Raw genomic sequence first — 14,006 nt, forward strand, 5'->3', positions numbered from 1 at the left:
AGCTATAAGAATAATAACAGCTTGCGCGCGAGGCGTCTTATGAGCTGTATGAATAATAAAGCTTGCGCGCGTGAGGCGACTTACGAGCTGTAAAAATAATAACAGCTTGCGCGCGAGGCGTCTTATGAGCTGTATGAATAATAAAGCTTGCGCGCGTGAGGCGACTTACGAGCTGTAAAAATAATTAAGCCTGCGCGCGAGGCGACTTACGGATCTATGAGAATAATGCAGCCTGCGCGCGTGGCGTCTTACGAGCTATAAGAATAATAACAGCTTGCGCGCGAGGCGTCTTATGAGCTGTATGAATAATAAAGCTTGCGCGCGAGGCGTCTTACGAGCTATAAGAATAATAACAGCTTGCGCGCGAGGCGTCTTATGAGCTGTATGAATAATAAAGCTTGCGCGAGAGCGGCTTACGAGCTATAATAATAATGAAGCTTGCGCGAGTTGCGGCTTACGAGCTATAATAATAATGAAGCTTGCGCGTGCGCGTAGACTGCGCGTCAGGCGACGCGCGCAGATGTTGCATGCGCGTGCGCATAGGCTCTGGCTTTGTGTTATGCGCCACGCGTAGATGTTGCATGCGCGTGCGCGTAGACTTTATTTCCCGCGCCACGCGCAGATGTTGCGTGCCCGTGCGCGTAGACTGTGTGATATGTGTGAGCATGTGGCGCGAAGCCGTATGGGTTTATGAGGATTCCCAGCCTTTAAGTTTTGGCGCTTGGCCTGATGGGTTTATGAGGATTCCCAACCCTAAGTATGGCGCGTAGCCATATGGGATATTATGAGGATTCCCAACCTTTAAGTATGGCGTGTAGCCATATCGGATATTATGAGGATTCCCAACCTTTAAGTATGGCGTGTAGCCATATGGGATATTATGAGGATTCCCAACCTTTAAGTATGGCGCGTAGCCATATGGGATGTTATGAGGATTCCCAACCTTTAAGTATGGCGCGTAGCCATATGGGATGTTATGAGGATTCCCGACCTTTAAGTGTGGCGCGTAGCCATATGGGATATTATGAGGATTCCCGACCTTTAAGTATGGCGCGTAGCCATATGGGATATTATGAGGATTCCCGACCTTTAAGTATGGCGCGTAGCCATATGGGATATTATGAGGATTCCCGACCTTTAGGCTTGGCGCGTGGCCTGATGCGCGCATGCACGGCGATGGAGTGGTGACTCGCGAGCGCGCGTGCATGGCGGAGGTCTTTTGCGCAAAACCCACGTGGTGGTTCCCGCGGCGGCACATGCACGGCTGCGGAGTGAGAATTCGCGGGCGCGCGTACATGGCGGCGGAAGTCTGGTAATTTTTGGATCTGCAATTTAAGAGTTAGATCTGTAATTTTAAACCCAAAATCCAGGTCTGTAACCCAGATCTAAATCTGTAAATCGGATCTAGATAGATCTGAAGCTCGGAGCGGATTTAAAACCATCACAGATCCGGAGACTTGATCATTCGAATCAGGCAGTTTCTTTTTGCACAGATCTGGAAGCCTCTTTTAGATCTATGGATCTTTTTGAGCTTTAACAGAACAAGCCTTGAAGCCTTTTTCTGTAAACTTCCAGATCTGGGTTTTTCCTGGGGGAGATCTGACAGCCGAGATGAAGATCGAAGGGTAGTTCGTTGCGGTCCCACGGATGGCGCCAATGTCGAAGCATGAAATGAATCTGACCTGATCCATGACGATGTTTCCACGGATTTTCGAGATGAACGAACCACGTCTTGATCTTCTCCTCCGGTTGCTTGAGACCTGCAATGGTTTTTCGGGGGTGTGGAGGTGACTGCTAAGATATCTCAAAGATCTCTTGTTTACAGACACAAAAAGTGGTGGTGGCTCTTATTGAGCATGACCCCTTAATAAGGAGGTGGAGACCTCCTTATATAGAGAGCCCCATGGCCACCATCATGGTACCCTAATGGGCCTAGCCCAGTTAGGGTTACCTCCACAAAACCCCCTCAGCTCAATAACATTGTATTAGTCCATATAATAAAATAAGCCAAACATAATAAATTTAGGGTCGTAAAACCGGGTTTAGTACCATACCCCTACAATACCCATAAAACCAAAATAAGTTAAAACTGAAGTTATTCATAAACGACTTAGTATATGCACACTACTTCACAAAATAAACCAATATATTCCATTCCATTAGTTTTCTCTTAGAAGTGAAAATGAAACTACAAAAGTTATTATCGGATTATTAAAAAGAGTAAGATCTCTTAGTGGACAATCTTGTCTCTTAATCTGTGTTGATTATTTATTACAAAGGTCAAAGTTATTGTTAGAGAATATAGTAGAAGAATATCATATTGTAGCCAACACAGCTGCAGCCGTATTTTTTTCGTTCAATTACGAGTAGAACCCTTTATTAGTTGGAGCTGTCTGCACAGTTCGGTTCCGAGCGTAACACATGTGTTACCACGTTTTAAATTATTGAATCTTTATTATCTTTTTTTTACCCCCACTCTTTTAATCAGGGTCAACTACGTTTTTGAGTTTTCTTTTAGTTAGTTTTTTTTAGTTTTCTTTGATTCTCTTCGTTTTTCTTTTATTTTCTCTATTTTCTTTTCTTTTGATCCAATAAATTTCCTTTTATTTTAGAAAAAAACAGTTTTAACCCTCATCTCCAATTATCGATTGTTTTTTAAATTGAAATTTTGGGTTTTATTTTCGGTTCTACTGAATGAAATTTTATTTATATTTTATTAGGTTTTAGTTTTTTCTTTGGAATTTTTTTTTATTTTCTTTTTTAGTTTTATTATTCGGAATATTTAATTTTTGTTTCTTTGCCGTCAAGTCGTTGCTTCGGCCGACTCAATCATAGCTCTTGCCATCGCAGTCGAAGCTCCTATCATCATGCTTAGCCGCCTGACCACGGTCATGCCACCAGTGATCTTCTTAGATCCTATAACTGATCGAGTTTTTGCTCACTGCCGATCGCGTGTATCTTCACAAGCTTTGCGCTCCAGTCCGAGCGTCCGATTTCCTACCACTCTGACTGCGGGGAATGTTAGAGAATATAGTAGAAGAATATCATATTAGAGTTTTAGTATTGTAGTATTATTATAATTAGGAGATTGTATTTGATTATGTTTTATTGTATTTATCTTATTGTACTTCTATATATAGTTGATCAATAATACATTACACTTTACGGGATTTTCATTATTTTACAGTTATTTACATGAATGTATGTTTTGATCTAGAAAGTCATTTTACTATGATGAACTGATGGGAGATGAATGCAACATGTTATGCATATTTTCTAAAAGAGTGTCCATTCTTTTCATGCATAAGAACTTTATCTCTGTAAACATGTGTGGCTACTTATTATATATCTTATTAGTTTGCAACTTTCTTGACGGTAATTGTGTTTCAAAAATGTACAACATGTTTTAAAGATTGTCACTTAGCTTTAAAAGTTATACACTTTGCTGTTTTATTTGTTGTCGTTTTGTTGTCTACCTTCCACATATTGGTTACCTTACACGTGTGCTGGCTCTTCATGTTTACCTTCAACGTATTGGTTACTTAGCATGTGTGATTTAATAAGTTAACTAGGTCTAAAGAGTATATATAAATTCGATAAAGCACACAAGCTGCATAACCAACCGTCAAACATAATCTCCCACTTATGTCTTCGGTCATGATTTAATCTGATTTTAGGTTTTGGGCGACGCCTCCGTCTTCGTACCTATTGCTTTCGATTTCGGAACCCTATGCGACGGTGTATTTCCGGTTGTCTATGATAGTGGTGGAAGTACGGTGGCGAATAAACTCAGACTGGTGTATCGCAGTGGCGGATCTACAGCTTGACTACGGGGTTATGAAATACCGATAAAACAAGATGGAAAAAAGATAGAACGAAGAAGAAGAAACATTGCCGGGAAAATTCCGGCAAGTCTAGAGTTGCAGCGGCGGGTCGTAACCAGTGGCGGATCCAGGAATTTTTTTCAGGTGGTGCACAACTTTTAGATGATTCAATTTCATAGAATCGGGTATAAAAAATTCCGGGTCGGTTTGAGGTTCGGGTCGGTTAGATGGTTCGGGCAAAGTTCATTACATAATAAAAATACAATAATAAATTCCGGGTCCGTTTGAGGTTCGGGCCGGTTAGAAACCATATTCACACAATTAACCTTACCTCAACAAAAAACATCCACCAACACCACCACTCTTATCTTTCCAACTATTTTAACACCCAACACCAACAACCATGATTTGAAATATATTATTCGTGACCACAAGCCATTAAAACTAAATTTAACAAATAACCTAACAATTAAGTAGTTAGCAATCAAGAACAATTAACAAGTCAAGAACAATTAACATTTAACAAATGAATGCAAACTTACCTTCAAAGTGGGAGGATTCGAGCAATCGAGCTTCGAGGAAGAGTAGAAAACAGGAGGAGAGGAAGGCAGGAGGTTGGAGAACGGCCGGAAAAGCTGCGGTGGTGGTCGGGGAACGGCCGATGGGGACGAGGGGACAGGGGAGATCGCAGGCGCCGTTGTGTTTAGTGTCGGTGTGTTTTATTTTTTGACTAATAAAACCCTAAATGTGTTGTGCAGTAGTTAAAAAAAGTTCAAAAATTATATGGAAATCCGGAATTGAACTTGTGACCTTCAAGTTACAAAACCAGCACCTTACCAGCTGGCCAAGCGTTTCAAATGTTTTTAAGGTGGTTCCTTCCTAATTTATAAGGTGGTTCCTCTAATGTTTTATATATACAAATACACTATTATTTCGAAACCCGGAACCACCCATTTCTACTATAGATCCGCCCCTGGTCGTAACAGTGAAGTGAATATTGTGGGGGGAGAAGTAGCATAAAATTAATATTTTATTAAGGTACTTGTCGTTATGTGCACTCCTTATCATTTTCTAACTTATTTATTCTTTTTCAAATAATAGTACAAGAAGTCATAATGATAAATGGCTTCTATAAATTTGAAGTATTGTTTTTAGTTTCACTCAACTTACCGTATACCTTTCTTTATTTTTCTTTTTCCAAGTTAACCATATCTTTTTACTATTTTTTGTTATTTATTATTTTTTCTCTTTATTTTATATGTATAAAATACACACATATTTAAAAGTTTTAGGTGTTGCCGTTGTGTTTATATAACAAACGTATAAGTTATTCATATTCGGTGCGCTTTCGCACATCGCTCGGGGCCTTGATGTCTCTATGCGCCTCCTGATTTATATAATTTTGTTTTGTACTTAAAATTTAATTTTGTTTTATGTGACCCGTCCCGACTCGGCCCGAAAATACCGAAAAATTTAATACTACAACGATAGATAATCGACCCTTAGAATTTCCGACCCCTGTGAAAAAATTTCCTGGATCCGCCATTGGTGTATCGTGGTGGCCGACAGTGACTGTTGACCGTTGTTGAGTTCCCTTTTGGAAACTCTAGGTGACAATCTGGTGAGCGCTAACCACATGCGTTGAATAGAATGCTTAACTTGATGATCTATTAGTCTGAGCCACTATGAATGATCTATTAGTTGCAGCCTCTAATATTAATATATCATTAGAGGATTCATACCCTTGCAATAAAGCTCGATTTTGTTGCCAGAACGTTGACTTATCAGATACTATGATCCATTTAGTAGTGTCCCTTGGCTTTAAATGTCAAATTTTTGTATCTATTTTATTTTTTTTACGTTAATTATTAACACAGATTCTTTTGTAACTAGTTTGTTTGACATTCTTATTGTGATCGGATTTTTTTCTTGAAATAACCGTATTTAGTTTAGTTAGCTCGTTGCATCATTTCAAACTAAATTGTTAAGTGCACCTAGTGTTTGGATGAGGTCACTAACAAGACTGTCCTTCAAAGTTTTGATTATGTTGCAATCTGTAGTTGCAAGAAGTTTTGTGCCTTAATGTGCAAAAGATGATGTGCGTTTATGTACAAAGTACTAACTTTTATCTACTGTTAATGATGGGGTATTGTAGATGTGTTAACTTCGACTTGATGATTAATTGATTGATTAGGGCTGCGTTTTATAGTCAATGCGGTCGAATAACACATCATAATTAGAAAGAAACATGTCAAAACATTAATTGGTTGATTAGGGTTACGTTTTTTAGTCAAGGCGGTCGAATAACGCATCATAATCAGAAACAAACATGTCAAAACATGTTGAAATGCGCCCAAAGTCGATTTTTAAAGCATACAATATCTAAAATTAATTTGTTTGAATATTCTATTTTTATAGCATACACTATCTAAAACCAGTTTGTTTGAATATTCATATGGTTATTGTTTACAAACATAATTAACACTATAATCATTTATAAAGAGTAGACATAAAAAGTGTTTTGTGTCATCCGGTTAATAGCATATGATTAAAAGAGATGGGGAAGAGGAGCAAAGAAAAGAGATGCCGAAGAAATGGGAGATGCAATGAAAATCATTGGAGAACTGAACATTTGATTAAAAGAGGATATCATTTCTAATTAGGCACTATGATAGGCAACGAAAACAACATTCTATTTAGGGGGTGTTTGGCCTAGCTTTTTTTATTTTTATTTTTATAAAATAAGTTTAATTTGGTGTTTGGTTTAGCTTTTTTAGCTTAGGCTTATAAGCTTATATAAGCTAATTTGAAGAAGCTTATTTGAATATGGCTTTTTAGCTTATTTGTTTAAGGGGGTAAATTACCCATTTGCCTTCGAATGGTGATGAATTAATAATATGGAAGCAACTTATTACTATAACAAATTAAAAATGATGGATTTAACAACTTATTAAGATACATAATCAACTTGTAGATTATAAACTAATCCAAACATTTAAGACGAGCTTATCAAATAATAGAAAATAAGTTATAAGCTACTTTAAAATATAAACATAAGCTATAAAATAAAAGCTAGGCCAAACACCCGCATAATTCATGTAAAAGAAACTTAAGTATATACATATACATTAGTACATTAATAATGTTATGTCTTCCATTAACATATGGCTACACAATACCCTCGTCAAGACCCAACGCAACGCGTGTGTCTAAAAACTAGTTAGCTTTAAAGAGAACACGATCATTAAGATATTATGATTAATAAGTGGGTACTTTGGTTTCAAACTTAAACATTCTTTGTGTAAGATACTTAAGCAACAAAATTTATATCAGTTCTCAAAAGTGTGTCATGTATAGTTATCGATCAACTTTTTACCACCATGCTCTCTATTTCTTTTCCTTAACTTCCCCAACCGCTTTTGTTAATATATTTCATTTTAAGCATGGTAGATTTTCTATAACTATACAATGCATGCTATATAGCGTATTTCTTAGTTATTCTTTAAGAAAAACACTAGAACTGCTTGAACGAATTTACAAGCAACTCGGATATAAGCCTCCACAAAACTCAATTAAGCATAAGATAAGATACAATCTAATCACGCATCTCTATACAAAATAACACATTTAAGTAAATTAATTCAACACTTGATTTTGTCAAGACTATTATAATACCAATTAATATCACACCCTTCTCAAATTAGTATTTCATCAATTATCTTTACAATCTTTAGCATTAAATAGTGTAAAATCATTCAAATTGTTGTTTTCACATTCAATAGTCAAAAGTTTTAAATACATTCTCAGTGTCTACCCAACAAAAAATCTTTACAAATCTCTATTTTCAGACCAAAACTTAATACAATTAATTAATACAAGTAATCATAAGTTGTGGTTTGTCACACATTTAAGTCACACATTTAATTGTAAGTAAATATATATTCAAATTGTTATATATATATATATATATATATATATATATATATATATATATAAGTATGCCGTACAAAGTTTCAACCCCTTTTCTCCCTCACTTCATAAGTCCGCGTTGGGGTTGAACGTCCGTCGTGATTGAATCAATCAATAAAGGTATATATACATATATACATATATATCTGTCGTTATGTTTCGGTTAATTGTTGCTTCATTTCAATCAATTTTGGTTTCTAATTGTTTAATTGCGGTCTCGTGAATCGGAATTGGTTGTTTTAATGAACGATTAATTGCAGCTTCCAAATTGTTTATAATGTGTTTGATTTTGACGTTTAATCGGCAATTGGATTGCGAATTGTACTTTTAGTTGTGTAATTGAATGTGAATTCAACATGTTGACTGATCACAGGTTTATCATTGATTGTTGCAATGCTGATTGAGCTGTTGTTATACATTTATGATGTTTGCTTTCTTCTGCTTGTAGCATTTGCCCTACAAATGTGTCTGCTTTAGTTTAAAATCGTGTAATCTGAGACGTGCATGCGCGCGCGCTCACGCCTTTATTTAGGAATAATTTTGGAGAATATTTGAAAAAGTGATAACTTTTGGAAATCTAGGTTATTGTGATTTTACTTTAGTTGCGCAGAAATAGGGTATGAATTTTGATGTTTGGTGTAGTCAAATGTGAAATTAAAATGTTGACTTATCACAGCTTCGTTGATGTTAGGTTGATTTTTGCAATACTGATTCAGTTGCTGTTATAAATTTCTGATGTTAAGCAACTAGCTTTCTTTTATCTGTAGCATTTGCTCTACAAATGTATCTCGTTTAGGTTAAAATGTGTAACCTGAGACATGCACGCGAGAACACATACGCATTTATTCACAAATAACCTTGGAGAATATTCGAACGAGTTAAAAGTTTAGTGATAAATCTTTTGGAAATCTAGGTTATTGTGATTTAACTCGAGTTGAACGAAGATAGGATTTGATGTTTGGTATAGTCAAATGTGAGTTTAAAATGTCTACTTATCACAGCTTCATCGTTGATGTTAGATTGATTATTGCAGTGCTGATTGAGTTGTTACGCATTTCTGATATTAAGCAATTAGCTAGCTTTTATTTGTAGCCTTTGCTCTAGAAATGTATCTGTTTCAGGTTAAAATGTGTAATCTGAGACATGCATGTGCGCACGGACACACACATTTATTCACATGTAACCTTTGAGAATATTCGAACAAGCGATAAATGTTAGTGATAAATATTTTGGAAATCTAGGTTTTTGTGATTTTACTCAAGTTTTTATGCAAGCTAGGCGCGAAGATAGGGTTTGATGTTTAGTATAATCTAATGTGAATTCAAAATGTTGACTGATCACAGCGTTGTCGTTGATGTTAGATTGATTATTGGATTACTGTGTGAGTTGTTGTTACACATCTTTTATATTAAGGGGTTATCATTCTTTTGTTTGTAGCATTTGCCCTAGAAATGTGTCTGGTTTAGGTTAAATGTGTAATCTGAGACATGCACAGACGCGCACACACGAATTTATTCACAAATAACCTTGGAGAATATTCGAACAAGTCATACATTTTAGTGATAAATAATTTGGAGATCTAGGTTATTGTGATTTTACTCAAGTTCTTTTGTAAGCAAGGGGCAAAGATAGGGTTGATGCTTGGTATAATTAAATGTGAATTCAAAATGTTGCTGATCATAGCTTTATCTTTGATGTTAGATTGATTATTGCATTACTGATTGAGTTGTTGTTACACATTTCTGATATTAAGCAATTAGCATTCTTCTATTTGTAGCATTTGCCATAGAAATGTATCTGGTTTAGGTTAAAGCGTGTGATCTGAGACGTGCATGCATGCGAGCACACATATTTATTCACAAGTAACCTTGGAGAATATTCACACAAGCGATAAATTTTAGTTATAAATAATTTGAAAATCTAGGTTATTGTGATTTTACTCGAGTTCTTATTTTGCTATTGTTCTGTTTGTTATTATCAGGGAAAGCGGAAGCTGAATCTTCAATTGTTCATACATTTGGAGTATATGATTAGGCATTATTAATTGGAAGTCTGGAATTGTCACATTTTGTTATGAAATATTTTTGCTAGGGATAAAAATGAATTTACAGGCTCAAATGGCAGGACAGTACCCGAGGCAGGTTACCAATCAAGCGGGGACTTCATTGTCTTCCATACCACAACATAATATTATGCAGAATTCTGAAGGTCCCCATGCTCTGCTTAATATGGAACCTGAACGACAGTTTATACAAGATAGGATGTAAGTTCTTTTTCGCATGTGTTTCCATATGAGGAAGATGCTTTGTGTATGTGTGTAGTTGTGTGTTACAAACATGTATACTATCTTACCATCTTAATGGAGGGGGGGGGGTTGGAATTTTGTTTGGGGGCTGACTATTTAGTGATCACATCGTGGCGTTGAATGTAGGCAAACTGGCTACCTAAAATGTTATCATTCACTGGGGTTTATGTTTCCTTATTGTTGAACCTTATTTGTGGTTTGTTAGCCAACTTTCTATTAACCCTAAAAACTTTCATGATGTGAGTGATTGTCGCATAACGTTATGAAATGCTTCTACAATTAATTTTCTTTTTGTGTCTTTATTTGTACTATTTTCGTATCTAATATTAATTAAGTCACCTTTCCTTTAAGAACCCAAGACACCTTTGATCCTTTTTAATATCACTTCTCATATATAAGCATTTTGCTGATTTTGGTATCTATCATGCGTCTACATGATAATGGCCTTTGGATACTGTCTGTTTCATGTTTATCTTCTTGTTAATTATAGTTAATATTTATAATATTAGGGTGTGTTTGTAATTAGCTCAATGGCGCCCTGATAGGTTTGCCATAAACTTATATTTCATTTTTTTTCAACAATGTGGTTCATGGATTAGTGCTAAAATATGACTGATACACCATATATGTTAAATCTTAATATATCGTAATATATGTTTCTTAGATACAAGTTCCTCATGCAAAGACGAAAGCGAGAGGCACCCCCGAATAACATCATGGATATTGTCAGACGCTTGGAGGAAGGCTTATTTAAATCCGCTTCAACAAAGGTTCTTTTATATGAAATGTTCTCACATGCTGCATTAATGTTCTTTCATTAACAATTTATAGAAATTTACATCTGCAATATGACAGGATCATTAACACCCACTTCTTTTTTCTTATTTAGGAGGAGTATTTAAATGTAGACACGTTGGAAAGTCGTATACATGCTTTTATCAAGGCCAGTCAAAATCAACAATACCAGCAACGAAGTACTGCTAATGTTGCAATGGGACAAATGATTCCAACTCCTGGTGTGCCTCAAAGTGGAAACTCTAGTTTAATGGCTCAATCATCTGCTAATCACGGTAATAATATGATGATGTCATCAGGTGTCAATCAAGGAAGCTTTTCCATTAATACCCTTGGGTCTTCTAGAAGCACACACCATGATGGTGTTTCATCAACGGGTGGACAAAGAATGTTGCCTACCCCGGGATTTAATAACAACACAAGTAACCAATCGTATGTGAACTCGAGTTTTGACTCAACTATGGTGACTCAGCCATTGCAAATGAAGCAACAAGTTGGTGGTCAAAACAGCCAGATCTTGCATACGAGTGGGGGGATCAGCTCAACTTTGGCTCAAAAGTCTTTTGGGTTTCCGAACGAGTCATTAAATGGGAATTTAACGATGATGGGTAAAAGCTCACAAACGGTTAATAGTTTGGGTAATGCTGACGGATTAATGACAGATTCGCATGATGGAATCTCTCATTATCAACATCAAGGACAGATCACTCATGGTACGGTTACAAATACCTTTTATGCTAAATATGATTACAAAGATTATATAATAAGAGTTATAATCTAGTTATGTGAATAACGTGATTTAGGAGGTTTACGCGTTAACAATACAGTTTGAGTAACTTTTGGTCTGTTTGATGAATTTCCTTTTCAATTAAATGTTTTGATTTTTCTCATTTGACCTGTTAAAGATATAAACAGAACCTGAATCAAAACAGTCGTTAATAAATTATAAATGGATTGAAATGGCCATGTCTATTTATTACTAGTCTAGTTACAGGGGGTGTAAGCGAGCCGAGTCGACCCGAGCGCTTGTTTAACTTACTAGAGCTCAACCGTCAGCTTGGCTTGTTTCGAGTTCTATTTCTGAAGCTTGAGCTTGGTTCGTAAGTAGTTTTTCAAGCTCAAGCTCGGCTTGGGCTCAACTCGTTTATTAATTATTAATAATTAACATGTGTGTGTGTGTATATATATATATAATATGTTAAATATAATTATGTAAATAATAGGTTGCTCTAGGCTCACGAGCGGCTCGAGCTCGATAAGTGAAGCTTGGACTCATTTTATTAAACAAGCTTATTTTTAGGCTCGAGTTCAGGCTTGAGCTCGTTTATGATCAGCTTGATTCGAGCTTTTAGCGAGCCGACTTGAGGTCATACTCCAGCTCGTTTAGTACACAAGCTTATATGTTATGCTCATATGGCTAATTTTACAGGTGATGGATCAGGAAATTACTTTGTTCCCACAAACTCAGGTACATCACAGATGAACATGAACTCGGTAAAATTATCAGCATTACAAAGAACAAGCTCTCCCATGATGGTCAAGCAGTCAAACTTGCACAATTCCGGTCAAGCCGCTAACATTCAACCTTCTTTGAATCAATCAGAGACGCGGTTGCGGTCTCAGCAGCCTCTTCAACTTCAGAAACATCAAATTCAGCCTCCAAGACAACGGAATCAACAATTTCGGTACGGGCGGTCCCCACTGGTATCCAATGTTGACAGTCAAATAAAACCTGAGCCACAAGTTTGTGAACAATTCCTGTCATCCAGAGGTAGTCAATTGCATGGTGTTGACACTCAAAATAATGTTATGGGTCAACCAGCATCAACACCTCTAGGTCAATGGCAGTCAAGGTTGCAACAACCGTCACTTGAATTAGGTAACTCATCAAATAAGACGACAAAACAAATTCAGAATAATAATAATAACGATAATAGCATTCATACTATTCAATCTTTAGAAGCATCAATACCTGCCGAAAGGCCAGTTGACCCGTCACCTGACAGTTTCAGGAATCAACAAAGATGGATTTTGTTCTTACGACATGCTCGTAGATGTATTTATCTACCTGGAAAATGCCCCGAACAACATTGTATCATTGTTCAAAAATTGTGGAAACATATGAGATCATGTTGTGATGGCACTGAATGTCAATTTCCTCACTGTCATAGGTCAAAGAAATTACTTAACCATCACAAGTACTGCAAGGACCAAAGTTGTCCTGTGTGTGTTCCTGTAAATGATTTCGTTCGAAGACCCGGGGTCCTCGTTAAGGATCTCCCGCAGTTGGGTAACAGATCCCGTGATCATACTTCAGAAGATTCCCACCGCCCCATTAAACGGACCAAGATCGAGCAGCCGCCTGCTGCTCAAAATGAAATCGAAATTGAAAAAGAAAACGAAAACCCGATCATACCAGTTTCCATTACATCTGAGGATCTTCAGGATCATGACACCTATCAACCGCTCAAATATGAGGCAACTCTGGATCTTCAGGATCAAGACACCTGTCAACCGCTCAAATACAAGGCCACTTTGGATCTTCAGGATCATGAAACCTGTCAACCGCTCAAATACGAGGCCACTTTGGATCTTCAGGATCAGGACATCTGTCAACCGCTCAAATACAAGGCCACTTTGGATCTTCAGGATCATGACACCTGTCAACCTCTCAAATACAAGGCCACTTTGGATCTTCAGGATCATGACACCTGCCAACCGCTCAAATATGAGGCAGCTGAAGTGAAGATAGAAGTTTCTTCAAGTTCCATGAATACTGGTGAGGCGAATAATGATGGTGGGTCAAATGAAGACATAGGTTACCCTAAGCAGACATTTTCTAACACAGAGAAAGAGGTAGGCCCGGCTAAACAGGATGATGTGGTACTTGTTGCCGAGACCTCCAAAACTGGGAAGCCAAAAATAAAGGGAGTATCAATGATTGAATTGTTCACACCGGAGCAGGTTCGAGAACATATAACGGGTCTCCGACGGTGGGTCGGCCAGGTTAGCATCTATAATATATGTATATATATATGCATATATATATATATATATTTGTTTGTTTGTTTTGTGTAAAATGCTATAATCTCTTGTATGAATTCTTGTGCCAA

At 36.9% G+C, this 14,006-nt stretch overlaps 1 protein-coding gene across 1 annotated transcript in view; it reads left to right on the forward strand.

Moving 5' to 3' along the window:
* The first annotated feature begins 7,822 nt into the window (after nucleotides 1-7,822).
* LOC143543297 (histone acetyltransferase HAC1-like) overlaps nucleotides 7,823-14,006 on the forward strand; it is a 19,499-nt gene continuing 13,315 nt past the window's right edge. The window contains exons 1-5 of the mRNA XM_077035653.1: nucleotides 7,823-7,913; nucleotides 9,775-10,056; nucleotides 10,763-10,868; nucleotides 10,988-11,606; nucleotides 12,323-13,899. Coding sequence (XP_076891768.1) covers nucleotides 9,893-10,056; nucleotides 10,763-10,868; nucleotides 10,988-11,606; nucleotides 12,323-13,899 — 2,466 coding nt within the window. The 5' untranslated portion in view covers nucleotides 7,823-7,913; nucleotides 9,775-9,892. The remainder of the gene's footprint in view (nucleotides 7,914-9,774; nucleotides 10,057-10,762; nucleotides 10,869-10,987; nucleotides 11,607-12,322; nucleotides 13,900-14,006) is intronic.

Source organism: Bidens hawaiensis, unplaced genomic scaffold (genome assembly GCF_021521415.1).
Source record: "Bidens hawaiensis isolate Kalapana, Puna unplaced genomic scaffold, B.hawaiensis_p1.1 tig00013116_1, whole genome shotgun sequence".
Taxonomy (NCBI): domain Eukaryota; kingdom Viridiplantae; phylum Streptophyta; class Magnoliopsida; order Asterales; family Asteraceae; genus Bidens; species Bidens hawaiensis.